This window comes from Panthera leo, chromosome A1 (genome assembly GCF_018350215.1).
Source record: "Panthera leo isolate Ple1 chromosome A1, P.leo_Ple1_pat1.1, whole genome shotgun sequence".
Taxonomy (NCBI): Eukaryota; Metazoa; Chordata; class Mammalia; order Carnivora; family Felidae; genus Panthera; species Panthera leo.
Genome location: NC_056679.1, coordinates 71,288,243 through 71,303,183, shown reverse-complemented (window position 1 = coordinate 71,303,183; position 14,941 = coordinate 71,288,243). Strand labels below are relative to the sequence as shown.

General features: G+C 42.2%; 1 protein-coding gene across 3 annotated transcripts in view; it reads left to right on the top strand.

Moving 5' to 3' along the window:
• The window catches only part of TMTC4 (transmembrane O-mannosyltransferase targeting cadherins 4), a 66,080-nt gene that overhangs the window by 40,532 nt on the left and 10,607 nt on the right, over positions 1-14,941 (top strand). For all 3 annotated transcript variants that reach the window (XM_042929966.1, XM_042929977.1, XM_042929957.1), the window contains exons 10-14: positions 160-331; positions 420-551; positions 9,038-9,117; positions 9,259-9,366; positions 9,501-9,642. In XM_042929966.1, coding sequence (XP_042785900.1) covers positions 160-331; positions 420-551; positions 9,038-9,117; positions 9,259-9,366; positions 9,501-9,642 — 634 coding nt within the window. The remainder of the gene's footprint in view (positions 1-159; positions 332-419; positions 552-9,037; positions 9,118-9,258; positions 9,367-9,500; positions 9,643-14,941) is intronic.

The following is a 14,941-nucleotide window of genomic DNA, read 5'->3' as shown; positions in this document are numbered from 1 at the left end:
CTTTACTGATGACGTTTCTCTGCTACTGCTGGTACCTTTTCCCAATTGATGACTTAAAAAAAAAAAAACACAGCCTTTATCACTAATTTAATGTTGAGTAGGATTTTTTTTTTTTGAGAAGTCTGAAAATAGCTACTTTAATTACTTCTCACTTTCCAGGATCCTTACGCTGGGCCTAGGATTTCTCATTATCCCATTTCTCCCTGCAAGTAACTTGTTCTTCCGAGTGGGCTTTGTGGTTGCAGAAAGAGTCCTGTACCTCCCCAGTGCTGGGTACTGCATGCTGCTGACTTTCGGATTCGGAGCGCTCAGTAAACACACTAAGAAAAAGGTATTGGCCCAGGGTGGTGTGCCATTCATACCCAAGACGACTGGCTAGACCTTCCTAATGACATTTATGGTATCTCTCTGTTCCTAAGAAATTGATTGCTACTGTCGTACTGGGAATTCTATTCATAAACATGCTGAGGTGCATGATTCGCAGTGGTGAGTGGCGAGACGAAGAACAGCTTTTTAGAAGCGCCCTGTCTGTGTGTCCTCTCAACGCCAAGGTATGTTGACTGCCATGTTTCCTGAGAAAGACCTTCCTAGCATATACTTTAAGTTGAACAGCTGAATAAGAAGAAGGTGCCTTTACCTTCACACAGAAGCTAGCATAAGACCATGACCAAATACTCGGGTTTTTCTTTGGTTTTGTTAATGATTTTGATAAATTCATTACACTTCCAGTTGGCCAAAATAATTCAAAAGAACTCATTAAAACCAGACAGCGTCAGTGAAACTGCAGGTTACTTAAATGACGTTTTGCCCATCTTCCAGTTGGTCCAGTCACCCACTGAAATGGTAGCAGTGAGGTGGCCGCACACATCCAGACTGTGGTTGGGGGAGGGGCAGAGTTTGAACCTCAGAACACGTGCCCGGGCCACCGCCTCAAGTCTTCCTCCCGTCTGTAACTTGAAGATGACTACACCAGTGAACAGGCAGCACTTTGGTTCAGGAAGTTTAAATTATACCGTCTGATGTGCAGTATTACACATTTCTGTTGCCTGTGGCTTCTCTGCTTGTGATTCCTTTTGTCAGATTAGGTAAAAATAAATGTGTAGGCTTGAAAATTGGCAGCGTTTTTGTTGAAGCTGTTTGGTAGGAATGTGTTTCACTTGTATTCTTGACGAATCCAGTCTCTTCATTTAACCAGCTGTGCCTTTTGGGGCAAAACGAAACTGCTTTGAATTCTCACTGCCCTTTTCCATCAAGGGGAGATCATGTCTGTCTCCTGGATTTGTTGTGAGGCCTCAATGAAATATGGCGTCTGAAGAGCTCTAACATGGTAGTTAGAACATGGTGGGTGCTCAAGAAAGGTTAGCTTTTTGAGGCTCGTTTTAGTTTTGGTTGTCTCCTTAAATGAGAAAATGCTACTTGGTCAAAATGAGAGGCCAAGGGGTTAGGTTAGAAGAACCTTTTTTTGGTATAGAGTATTCATAAATAATGATACATTCTGCCTTGGGTCATCAGAACACGAGTTCCTAGCATGCTTAACTGTGATCCTGTAGGGGGAGAAAAAGAGCTCTCTGGGGTTCTGTCTCATTTCTGTAGTCTATATTTAAGAGAAAGCAGGGGCACCTGGGTGGCTCAGTCGGTTAAGTGTCTGACTTCAGCTCAGGTCATGATCTTGCCGTTCGTGAGTTCAAGCCCCACATCAGGCTCTGTTCTGACAGCTCGGAGCCTGGAGCCTGCTTCAGATTCTGTGTCTCCCTCTCTCTGTGCCCCTTCCCTGCTTGTGCTCTCTCTCTCTCTCTCCCTCCCTCTCTCTCTCTCAAAAATAAATGAGCATTAAAAAAATTAAAAAGAGAGAAATCAGTGATTTCAGGCAAAATTGTATGAATAAATCTCATGAACGGTTGCCATCCTATTGTGATCCTGAAGTGAGGAATAATGTAAAAGGTGCTAACTCTTTGTCTTTTTCTTGGATTAAAAAAAGAAATCTTGTTCATCTTTATAGTTAAGAGACTTAGATAAAAGAATGCATTCCTTCAAGCTTTTATCCTTAATTTGATTTGCTGACCTATCCATTTATTTTATGCTACTAAAAATAAATTGCCTGTGATTTAATTTCATAAATGTTAATAGATCTGCTTTATTTTTGCTTTTCTGTTTGAACAGCAGTAATTATAGCTTCTATTTATAAAGTTCTTCCCCACAAGGAGCTCGGATTTCTTTGTAGAGGCTCTATAATTAATCTCCATTATCCTCCCTCTAAGGTTTTCAGAGAGAAAGGTTTTATTTTCTTTATTTTTCCAAATGGAAGAAACTGAGGCATAGAAGGATGGAACTGATGTTATCTAGATTAGTAATTTAGGGGGTAGATAGAGACCTGGTATGATGTGCCACCCAGGTTATGCCAGTAAGTCAGGGGGAGGGACGACCTAGGTGATGTTCAAGCCTATACGTCTGCCCTAGGATGTGATCTCATATGCTATAGGAAAGAAAGCACGAGGTGTGCACACACCACACATATGTAGTTTTCTTTTTTAAATTTAAGACACACATATAGGACCTCATCTTCAAAATGGACCCGATGGTGATCATCCTTTCTAAGAACATTTTTCAGGATTACCATTCAGTCTGAGCAAGATGGAGGTTTGGGGTTTTATTTTTGGTTTTTTGTTCGTTTGTTTGTTTTACTTTCCACTCTAAATTGCAGTGTAGAAAAATCGTCTTTACTTCCTTTTTTTTTTGAAAAAAGCTAGGCTGATTTCAGGGAAGAGACCTCATTTAAGAAGATACCAGTTTCCTTCAACTCTGTTGCAGGAAATACATCTTCTGTATTGGTTTCCACTTTATATTCACTGTATACGAAGTAAGTATTTGGCATCTGGCTCTGGATTAGGCCCAGAATTACAAACTGAGACTCAATCTTTTTCAAAAGATGGCAGTATCCACATAGGCAGTGCCAATGCCCGGTCTGCAGTTGAATTATCCACATTGCCTTGCATATGGTAGGCACTCAAAATTAGTGATTGAATTGAGCCTTGTGGAAATCAGATTTCTTTACCCTACAATGGATGAGATACCAAGTATTTAATTATATTTACAGTCATTTTTACTTGTTAAGGCTTAAAAGGATGTGCCACTTTGTATCAACTCTGAGATACAATTCTAAACTTTTTTAACCATGAAAAGGATCATCTGCCACAATGCGGTATTTCCTTAAGGATGAGCCAGGATGGGCTATAGGATTTTTATGTGTTTAAAACATTTTGGCATCGAATGTTAGCAGAAAACTTGAAACAAACTGGTTTCAGCCCTGGAAAGTCCCTTCCATTGTTGATTTACAGGTCATGGGGCTACAGTGGACATCTTCGTCTGTGGTTTCTGTGCTGGCTTTTTTTTTTTTTTATGTTTTTATTTCATTTTTGAGAGAGAGAGGCAGAGTGCAAGTGGGGGAGAGGCAGAGAGAGAGGGAGACACAGAATCCGAAGCAGGCTTCAGGCTCTGAGCTGTCGGCACAGAGCCCGACGTGGGGCTCGAACTCACAAACTGTGAGATCATGATGTGAGTCAAAGTCGGACGCTTAACTGACTGAGCCACCCAGGTGCCCCTCTTTGCTGGCTTTTTGCCTCCATCTATGAATCATAAAAGCTAGAGGGAAAGTTCGAGAATAAACAGGCTTTTTCAGTCTCTTACATTGCGTGGAAACAAAAATAACTTATTCTTTAAACACTGTTTCAAGTGAACTGTTTAGGAGGGCTTCTTCGGGGGTTTGTTTTTGTTTTCCAGTGGGTTATCTGGAGACCTGTTTTCTCTTCAGATACTTCCCTCCATGTAACCAACCCATAGGATGAGGCTGGGCCGATGAGACTGTTCATATCAGTTCTTAATTATGGAAAGCTTGCCTTCTTGGGCTGGATCAGACTTTTAACCAGTTCCATGGAAATAACTGCAGTCTGCATTTCTGGAGCACTCCTTTTCTCTCTCCCCTGATCTGGGTGGCTCTCCCTGGCATTCTGGGTGTCTAACAGAACCCCATGTATACTGCAGAGGGCAGTTGAACTCTTTGTCTGAGCTTCTTATTGAGAAAACAGAATTTGCCCAGAACAAAGGAAAGCAGCAGGAGCTTAGGGGCGGAAGAGGCAGGAGTTGTGCTGAAGTCTGAGTAGAAGCTGAATTTGTATTCTGGGGACCACAAGCACATTGCTCACTGGTGGGTTCATGATACGATTCTTTTGTGCGGGGATGGGAGGAGAGGTAAGCACGTCCAGGCTGGGGCTGGGAGAGGCACAAAATGAAACCATTTAGAGCACACTTTATAAAGCACATGCTACTCCCGTAGCATTAGCTGTAATTTGAAGATGTTAATACCAATGAATGGACAATAGTATGGCTCAGGAAGTCTAAATTACACCGTGTGCTGCACAATAATACATATTTCTGTCACCTGTGATTTCTCTGCTTGCGATTCCTTTTGTCAGACAGAATAAAAATAAACGTATAGACTTAAAAATTGTCAGTTAAAAAACAAATCTCTGATACATACGTGCTCAAAGAATGTCACACTGTTCCATACCCTTCCAGAAATATTGGTATTTTTGAAGACATGCTGTAACTGTAGGTTAAGATTGATAAGACAGGATATGGTTATATTTTCCAAAGGGTTTTTGAAGTGTTCCAATGTAATGCTACTTGAAATGTGTTCAAACCATTATTGTGTTTCATGATACATTAACTAGGACCGCCACAACAAAGACCACAGACCAGGGGCTTAAACAAGAGACGTTTATTTTCTCACGGTTCTGGAGACCAGAAGTCCAAGATCACGGTGTCCTCACATGGTCTCTCCTCTGTGCACGTACAGTTGTTGTGAACCCACAACCTTAGTGTCTCTCTCTGTCTTCAAATTTCCTCCTCCTACAAGGACTCCAGTCAGATGGGATTAAGGCCCCACCCCAACAGCCTCATTTTCACTTAATTTCCTCTTTAAAGGTCCCGTCTCCAAATATAGTCATATTCTGAGGTCCTGGGGGTCAGGACTTCAACAGATGAATTGGGGGTGGGGGGTAGAATTCAGCTGTTAACATGCAACAAGAAACATTATTTACATTATGAAAAAGAACAGATGGCATGAATGAGTGGGTCTAGAAATCACCTCAAGCAGTTGGCCCCGTCCTCACCCAGCACCCTCTTCGATGGGTGTGATATGGTGAGAAAAACACAGGTTTCGGAGCCTGGCTTCAAATCTAGCACCACATCCTCGGGTGAGATGCTTAATGATGCCGTAGCAACCCCTCAACCTGGCAGGGCTGCATGCAGAGAAGACACGCGTGCACAGTGCCAGCCCTGCACGGGCTCATGGCACCCTTCAGCACGTGCTGGCTGCCAGGACCCCTGTTACCATGAGCTGTTGAACGAACTTCTGTGGCATCATCTCCTCTGAGATTGCTATTGGCCTGTACATTGGAAGCCTCTAAAAGGAGCATCAGTAAATACTTCTGATAATAGTCCCGTGGGTCTGCCATTCTGCTGCCCTGCTGTCATTTTGGGTCCCGGCCCCTTTCCTTGTAACTTGTCCTGAGCCCACGTACAGTTGAGAAAATGCCCTGTGCCTTCAATTCAGCTGACTTGAGAATTTCTGGTAGCTTTGCAACTATGAGTCCAGTTTCTTCTGGTCTCCCTTACCACCCTCCTCAATCGTTACAAATGCTCTCCTGAGCCTCTCTACCTCTCTTGTTTTACCGTGAGACAAAATTCTCATAACAAAGTTAACCACTTTAGTTCTTACAAAAAAAATTAAAAATATAATTACCATATGATCCAGCAAATCCACTTCTGGGTAGATGCCCACAAGAATTGAAAGCGGGATCTCAAAGACATGTGTGAACATGCACGTTCATAGAAACACTGTTCACAGTAGCCAGAAGATGAAAGCAATCCAAGTGTCTGTCCATCGATAGACCAATAGATGAGCAAAATGTAGTGTATGCATGCAGTGGAATATTCCTCAGCCTTGAAAAGGAAGGAAATTCTGACACGTGCTACAATGTGGATGACCCTCGAGGGCATTATCTACGTGAAACGAGCCAGTCATGAAAAGACTGTACAATTATACTTCTGAAAGGGATCTAGAATGGTCAGACTCATAGAAACAGAAACTCAGAGAAACAGGATGGTGGCCGCCAGGGGCTGGGGGGAGGGAAAGACGGAGAATTACTGTGTAATGGGTATAGAGTTTCAGATATGCAAGATGAAGAGAGTTCTGGAGGTTGGTTGCACAACAGTGTGAATATACTCAACCTTACTGAACTATACACTTAAAAATGGTTAATCACTCAAAAGTAATTAAACATTGTCAACAATACTAAGATTAAAAACATTTTTAATGGTTAAGATGGTAATTTTTATGTTTAATTTACAATTAAAAACTAAAGAAAAGTCTCCCATGTGTTTTTCAGAATAAAATGATCAGTATTAAATCCCTTTTTAAATTACCCATTTTATTTATTTTTTAATATATACATATTTTGAGAGAGAGAGAAAGAGAGAGTGCACGAGTTGGGGGAGGGGCAAAGGGAGAGAGAGAATCCTCATGGAACTTTGTCTCACAATCGTGAGATCATGACCTGAGTCAAAATCAAGAGTCTGACGCTTAACCGACTGAGCCACCCAGGTGCTTCTAAATTAACCATTTTAAAGTGCACAATTCAGTGACGTTTAGAGCATTCACAGAGTGGTGGGACCAGCACCTGTCTCTAGTTGTGGAATATTTCATCACCTCATTCTCTTTCTGTTGCTGTATTATTCCCTGGTGATTTCTCCAGCTTGTAGTTTGATTAGAGAAGTGGAAACAAGAAGGTCTTATGGGATCTTTTCCTCCCCTGGCTGGCTTGCTCCATGTGATCACATGACCTGTGGCTGTACCGCCTCTGTCTCCCTGCCACACTGGTGTCCCCAGCCTGCTCCTCTCCTGAGCTCAGGTGGCCATCTTGGTCTCTCTTCTTGGATTCTCCAAGGACTTCGAAATCAGCTTCATTCCTATCCCTCCCAAGCAAGCCTAGTCACCAGTCGTATCTCCCTGCAAACCATCACATCCACTCAGTTCTGGAAGTTAGAAACCTCGAGTTCATTCTTGACACGCTTCCTCACTCTTATCAATCCAGCAGCAATTTCTGTGCCTTTTGCTTCCATGGTATTCCTCAAATTCCTGTGCTTCTTCCACACCACCCTAGTACAATCTGCTGCCCTCCTTCCCCGGGACTGTCACCTCAGGCTCTCCCTGGACCCCTGACATCTGTCTCTTCCCCCCTCATGTGTTTCCCACAGTGTGACTAATTTGTTATAATATAGCCCTGATTGTGACCCTCTGCCACCCTCATATACCTGGCTGTTGTTATGGGTTGAATTGTGTCCCACAAAAGACATGTTCAAATTCTTACCCCTTGGTACCTGTGACTGGTGGCTCTGCAGATGTCACAAAGATGAAGTGGTAAAGGGTGGGTCCTTCATCCTGTGTGACTGGTATCCTTATAAAGACAGACACAGACACACAAGGAGAAGTCCTTGTGAAGATGGAGGCAGAGATTGGAACCGCTCAGCTGTAGGCCAAGGAAACGCCAAGGCCTTGCCAGCAACTGTCAGAAGACAGGAGAGAAGCATGGAAGACTTCCTCCCTCAGAACCTCCAGTGGAAACCAACCTTGCTGCCCCTTACTCTTTGCCTCTAGAACTAGGAGGGAGTAAACTTCTGTGGTCTTGGGCCGCCCTAGTTTGTGGTGTTTTACTCTGTCAGCCCTAGGAAGCTCATGTACTTACATGAGCTTTGTACTGGCCTATTATTACTTCTGGGCAGAGACTAAACCAGACCTGTCACAGCTCGGGATTCCCTGTGCAGCCTGCTCTCCCATGCCCTCCCTGGTCTCCCTTGCCCTCTGCACTCCAGCGACACTGGGCTTCTTGTAGTTGCTCAACTAAACACACTGGGCTTCCTCACAGCACTGGAGCCTGCCATTGCCTGCCCTGCCTGGCACACGTACTGCAGGGGAGCCCCGTTACCTAGTGACCCCCTTCAGATCTCCCAGATCTGCAGGGCCTTTCCCCAGGACAGCCCTCCCCAGGCCCAGACCAGGCACCACCTTGGGGACCCACCTTCCTCCACAGCCCCAGGTGCCTTCTAGTGACACACTTTCCAACAGGGTCATTTGACTCGCAGCCTGGGCTCCAGGACTCGGGTCTGACAGGTTTGCTCATGACTGTATCTAACTGCCAGCAGCACTCGGGCTGTCAGCATCAGTCATTACCTGAAGGAATGAGAGAGGGAGAATTTCATTAGTATGAACTAGAATGTTTGCAATACTACAGTAGAAGGTATCCTGCAAGAAAGGGCTGAATTTCTTTTAGATACAGGGCCCTGGGTAGCCAGTCAGTTGAGCGTCCGACTTTGGCTGAGGTCATGATCTTGCATGTGGGTTCGAGCCCCACATTGGGCTCTCTGCTGACAGCTTGGAGCCTGGAGCCTGCTTCATATTCTCTGTCTCTGTCTCTCTCTCTCTCTCTCTCTCTCTCTCTCTCTCTCTCTCTCTCTGCCCCTCCCCTGCTCATGTTCTCTCTCTCTCAAAAATAAATAAACATAAAGCATTTTTTTAAAATACAGAATTCTTGTTTCTCCCTCTCACAGCCACATGTGGTTGGATTTTGCATCTCAGCCCCAACAGGGGATGTGTGGATGAGAAGAGGGGGACTGAGGGTTTAGCAATAAAACCAGTCCCACTTGGTAATTTTTGAGTTTTCCTTAGTTAAATATCCTTCTGTTGTACCTGAGCGATATCATCTGCTCATTGCCAGCCTGTCCTTTGAATCTTATCTTACAGGGTGGGGGATTAAAGCATGACCCTCGCCTGCCCTTTGTAAGATTTTAGCCAAAGTTCTGATGGGATGGGGTTTTTTTTGTACCTTTACCTTTTGTTTTTGGTTTGAATCTGTGATAGGTACCCGTGCTCTGAACAAAGAGGTCTATCAGCTGTTGGCCAAGTTTTTATCTGTATTTTCAGGTTCACTACAATGTTGGCAAAAACCTGGCCGATAAAGGCAATCAGACAGCTGCCATCAGATATTACCGGGAAGCTGTGAGGTACTGCAAGCTTGTCTCATTTATATACATGTCTAGGATTCACAAAGACCCCCGACTTTCAGATATCTTTGCCAATTCCTGACAGTTTAGTGAAGACTATCAAGCTTTAACAGACAGCTTGGTTTCTCTCTCTGCTTCCAGATTAAATCCCAAGTACGTTCATGCCATGAACAATCTTGGAAATATCTTAAAAGAAAGGAATGAGCTACAGGAAGCGGAAGAGCTGCTGTCTTTGGCTGTACAAATACAGTAAGCATTGTTTTCTACAATTATGCTGCATATAATTAAGTTGCATATAATTATGCAAAGTGATGAGCTCCTGCATTCTGGGGTCTTAGCCTTTCTTTTCCTTGTTCATCTTTAAAAAAAAAATTCTCTTCTAGGCCAGACTTTGCTGCCGCGTGGATGAATTTGGGCATAGTGCAGAACAGTCTGAAACGGTTCGAAGCCGCCGAGCAAAGCTACCGGACGGCGATCAAACACAGACGGAAGTACCCAGATTGCTACTACAACCTCGGACGTTTGGTAAGCGGGAGTTGGCTGTGGCTGCAGAAGAAAAGCTTGTGTTTTGGGTTTTTTTTTTCCTTTTTATAATAAAATGACAGAAATAACCCCCATGCTAGCACCCTACATCTTATAAAGTTTTCTCACAGACGCTTATCACTGGAAGGTAGCTGTTGGATTTCCTTGTCTGTAACTTTCTAAGCTCTAATTAGAGAACAATTCAACTTGAATTACCCAAGTTTAAGTTATCTCAAAGGCAACAGGTTAAACCAAGGAATAAATTAGAATTTTTTAAATCCCTTGTGCCCTATAAAACAGTACTCCAAAGGTCACTTCCTGATAAACATCAGTTTTCCCTGTTTTTAAAACACAAATAAAAACGGAGATTAAAAAAACAAACCCATAATGTGGTTTCTGAGCTTCCGACTTCTCCTTCCTCCAAGGACAGCTCCCTGGGTCCCCAGGCATTTGTACTAACTGTTCTCCCCATAAAAGAGAGCTCAGGAGGATTTATTTGAAAGGGCTTTGAGATTGTCCAATGGAAATAGGAAAGAATGTGTTCCATAGAGACTTTCTTCTTTTAGTTACTGACTAAAGAGCTGATGACTCTTGATTTTCTTTTCTTATACTTTATTTCTTTATTCAAATAAATATTACAAGAGTAGCTAATACAAGAAGTTCAGTAATCTTAAAATCTGAAAACATGTATTGACAAATGATGGTGAAATAGATCAGTCATCACTTCTGAAAACCCTCCATGAGGATACACAGCTTCATCCTTAAAGCTCTGGATTTTCCTAATAAGGAAAAGAACTGTACACATAATGATGTGATTTGATGGAGGTAGAACTAACTTCACTGTGGTGATCATTTCATGATATACACCTGTATCAAATCATCATCTTGTGCACCTTAAATTTACATAGGTTAAATGCCAATTACATCTCTATAAGGCTGGGAGGAAAAAGACTTACCTACAAAGAGAAAAATTCTTTAAACAAGAAAGATTATATATTCTCCCTTCAGTTAAGCTTTTAATTGGGTTTCAAGAAACTACATATGTTCATCATATATTCAGTTTGATTAAATGACACATTGAAGAGAAAATTTTTTGCTCATTTTAGCCAAACTGGAATGCATGTATAGTGATGTGACTTTTTTTTTTGAGAGAGGGAGAGGTGCAGAGAGGGGGTGGGGGGACAGAGGATCCAAAGCAGGTTCCACACTGACAGCAGAGAGCCCAACACAGGGCTTGAAGTCATGAACTGTGAGATTATGACCTGAGCCAAAGTCGGTTGCCCTGTATACTGGGGCACCTGTGTGACTCAGTCAGTTGAGCATCCAACTCTTGATTTCGGCTCAGGTCATGATCTCACAGTCATGGGATCAAGCCCCACGTCGGGCTCTGCACTGACAGTGTGGAGCCTGCTTAGGATTCTCTCTCTTTCTGCCCCTCCACCGCCGCCCCCCCCCCCGCTCTCTCAAAATAAATAAATTTAAAAAAAATTTTTTTAATAAAAGAAGTTTATATATAATTTTCCAGATTTTATCCAACCTTGTGCACAGATAGGATTACATCAAAGTTGTTTTAAAGAGATGCCTATTTATCTTCACTTTAAGGGTCCTGAAGACTTGCTTTTATGGAGTCCTTGTGTTATCAAAACAAGTCAGTCCCAAAACTGGTTGAACATCCAAGTCTTTCCACCCATCCTGGATTTAGGGAATCAGAGGCTCCATAAAAGATCTGTATTTACAAAACAAACCAACAAAATTCCCTGGACATTTCAATACCCTGTTGTTGGCCCTGCATTTGGGAAGCAGATCTATCTGAGCTTTGAGCAGACAGACTGATCAGCTCAGAGCAGAAGAGACTATTTGGGGAGGACAACCTAGAAAACATGAGTTGCTTTAAGATTATTGAAAATCCAGTCTTCAGTTATTACCTTGATGGGAATATGTTTGGTCTAATCTGCTTTGTGTCTGGACTGGGTAGTCATGATTGTGCACATTGCAGAGGCAGAATTTTATGAACAGGGGAAACAAGGTGGCAGGAATGTGTGGCTAATGATGGTGACGTTCCACCTCTCCCACTGTGCACACGTCACTTCAAATTATGCATAGGTCACTTTAAATGGGCAGATACCGCTGGTGTTCTAAATTTTAAAGTGAAGTGGCTCCTGTGTTTATTTTTCAAAGAATAGAAGATGTGTTTCAGCTATGATGTATTCTAGGAAGCTTCCATTTCTATATACCCACTCTAGTGTGGAAAAGAGGAATTGTTTCCCCCTGGGCGTGGAGGAAAGTGACAGTAATGTGACTAAATCCGTGCAACAGCAAGATGTTTAAACAAGGAAAATTGATAGCAGGCAATTCCTGTTGTCCCACATAACTTTCTCCAGAGCCACTTGACCTCGGCCACATTTCTGTTTCCTTCTACATTTTAAAATTCTGATCTAGTTACATACATTGGTGTTGAAGCAGCTTTCTCTGTGAAGCCTGAAGATTCAAGGAGAGCTATTATTCTAATGAGAAGCTGTCAAAGAGGGATAAAAAAGTTTCCTCTATCCTCTTAAGTTCTTTCTTTGGGGCCCTGCAAACCAGACTGACTACAGATTAACAAGAGAAAAGAAACAGAGTATATTAACACATGCATCATGCATACACATAGGAAAAATTCAGTGATGAGTAACTCAAAGAGACAGTTAGAACTTGGGCTTATATAGCATCTTAACAAATACATTTGTAATTAAAATACATTTGTAGAGAAGTGACAAAAGAAAGGAAGATGTTTTAGACTTCCAAGGGTGGCAAACTATCAGAGGGTAAATGCATATAGAAACTAATGAAGGTTTGTGTGGGTCCTCCTTTGTGGCCATAGGGGGTTTATGGCAGTCCTTATGTCACTGTTTCTGCTTTGAGTCAGATAAGGGAAGCTTCTGGAAGGCTTCTTTCTGCATCTGTTGAATCTCAATTGTCGTTAGTGCAATAATCCTTATGTCAAAGTGGTATATTTGGGGAAGCACATTTTGATACCCTACATCGTTCTCTCTGAGGAGGATGGTGGGAAGACAGTAAAACTTCACCTATAATGATATAAGTAGAGACCAAAAAGTCAGGCACATACAAAGCAGGACGGATCCTTGCAAAGTTAATGAAGTGAGAATGGGGGATGGGAGCAAATTGGGTATTTTCTGAGTACTTGCACTGGGCAGTTATTACAGGGATTACTGTTTTTATTCACTGTGACTATTACACTAATACCTGCATGACATTGTGTTTGATATCCATATGAATTCTTCTTTCATTTTTTTCTTCAGCGTTGAAGGTAGCTTTTTAGATTATTGTTTGCAAATTGAGTGTATCTGCCTATAGTCTTCTAGGTTATACTTTCAAGCTCTAAAACTTAGCAGTCTTTTTCTTTCCCCTAGTAACTGCCTGTCACTGCAATTCCTTGGGGTTTGGAAAATAGAGAATTTATGCTAAATGAACCCTTTGTTGTTTTTTTTTTTAATTTTTTTTTTAACGTTTATTTATTTTTGAGACAGAGAGAGACAGAGCATGAACGGGGGAGGGTCAGAGAGAGGGAGACACAGAATCCGAAACAGGCTCCAGGCTCTGAGCTGTCAGCACAGAGCCCGACGTGGGGCTCGAACTCACCGACCGCAAGATCATGACCTGAGCCGAAGTCGGCTGCCCAACCGACTGAGCCACCCAGGCGCCCCTAAATGAACCCTTTGTAAGAGTTATGTCCAAAGAAAGGAAAATAAAATATAAGGTTCGGGATTTTATCCATGTACACCAGTCCTTGGGATTCATTCCCACTTTCACATAGAAGATCATCTGTTGTATTAAGTGTGTTGAGACCTTGTGCCACTCTCTGTGTGTATTGTTTACTAATTATGCTACCATAAAATGACCTTCCTATGTTCCCTTCTGCCAACTGCTCTTGCTTATTTAAAGATTTTTGTCTCCATTGTTGTTTAATTATCCAGCTTTTGCCTGCTTGACAGCTTAAAAGCATTAAGAGCTTAATCTTTAACAGCTCAACCAACACATTTATATATTGGTGAATAAGACGAACTTAATAACAAAATTTCTTTTTAAAAATCCTCTTTAGTCACTCTTTAGTAATGACAGAAATGTGTTTTGATTTCTGCACCCATATAAGAAGGGAATATAATGTAGTTTTCTTGTGAAATAGAAAATTAGGAAAAGCTGGGTTATTTGGGATATGTTACTATTAGAGAATTGCAGTAATAGTGACTGGAGGCATTACTACAGACAGTTCATTCTGCAAGAACTGATTGTATGTATCACTCAGGAGCCATTTAGGAAAACAGAAGCTATGCGATTTTATTTTATTTTATTTTATTTTATTTATTTTATTTATTTTTATTTTTTAGTAATCTCTACACCCAACATGGGCTCGAACTTACAACCCGAAGATCAGGAGTCACATGCTCTTCCTAAGCCAGCCAGGCACCCCTATGCTAAATATTTTAAATAGAGAAGATTCAGTGCAGAGAATGGGTTAGACAACTGTTGGAAGGCTGGAAGATAGAAGTGGTTAGATGACATGAACTGTGAGAGTGTAAGGAAACCCTGTAGCATTGGGGTAACAAACAAGAGGAAGTGGTGCCACCAGAATAGAAGGGCTCAGAGAGGGGGCTACCATCTCAGGAGCTACCATAATCTCAAGAACTAAGATCATGAAGAAGGACCACTGCTTCCAGCCTGGAACCATGAGGTGGGGGGCAGGGGGTAGGGAGTGGGAGGAATTGCCCCATCAGATGCACTGCCAAGGAACAGGAGCAACAATGGGAGAGTGGGGGAAAGGGCCCCTCTTCAAGCCATCTGATATCACCTGTGACTCCTGTTGGCAGAAGCCTAACAAGGGGCCAAGTGGCAAAGGACTCTGGGAAATGCATATTGCAGAGTATAGAAGGATGGGCATAGAGCATAGAGCTAAGAGGTAAATAATGTTCTCATTGCCTGTCTACTTTCTGGATGGTAGTTCTGGCTAAGTCACCATTTTCCTTGGCTTCCCTTAAAGTGTTGTTCACTTTGTATTGATAATCTAAGAAGGGTAAAGGTTGAGACAAAATAAAAGTAAATTTTGCCTGATTCAGTTGGTTGTTATTCTTCAGTAAATAGTAATAATAATAAGAAATAATAACCTATGTGAAGAATTTTGGTGTTGTGTTAATGAAGTTATGTTGGTTTGCCTGTGTGTTAGAAAGAATGTCATCACAGATTTTGCCCAATTAACTCAAATGAATGTCACTTGCTAGAGAGAATTGACCGAGAAATCAGTGGAAAC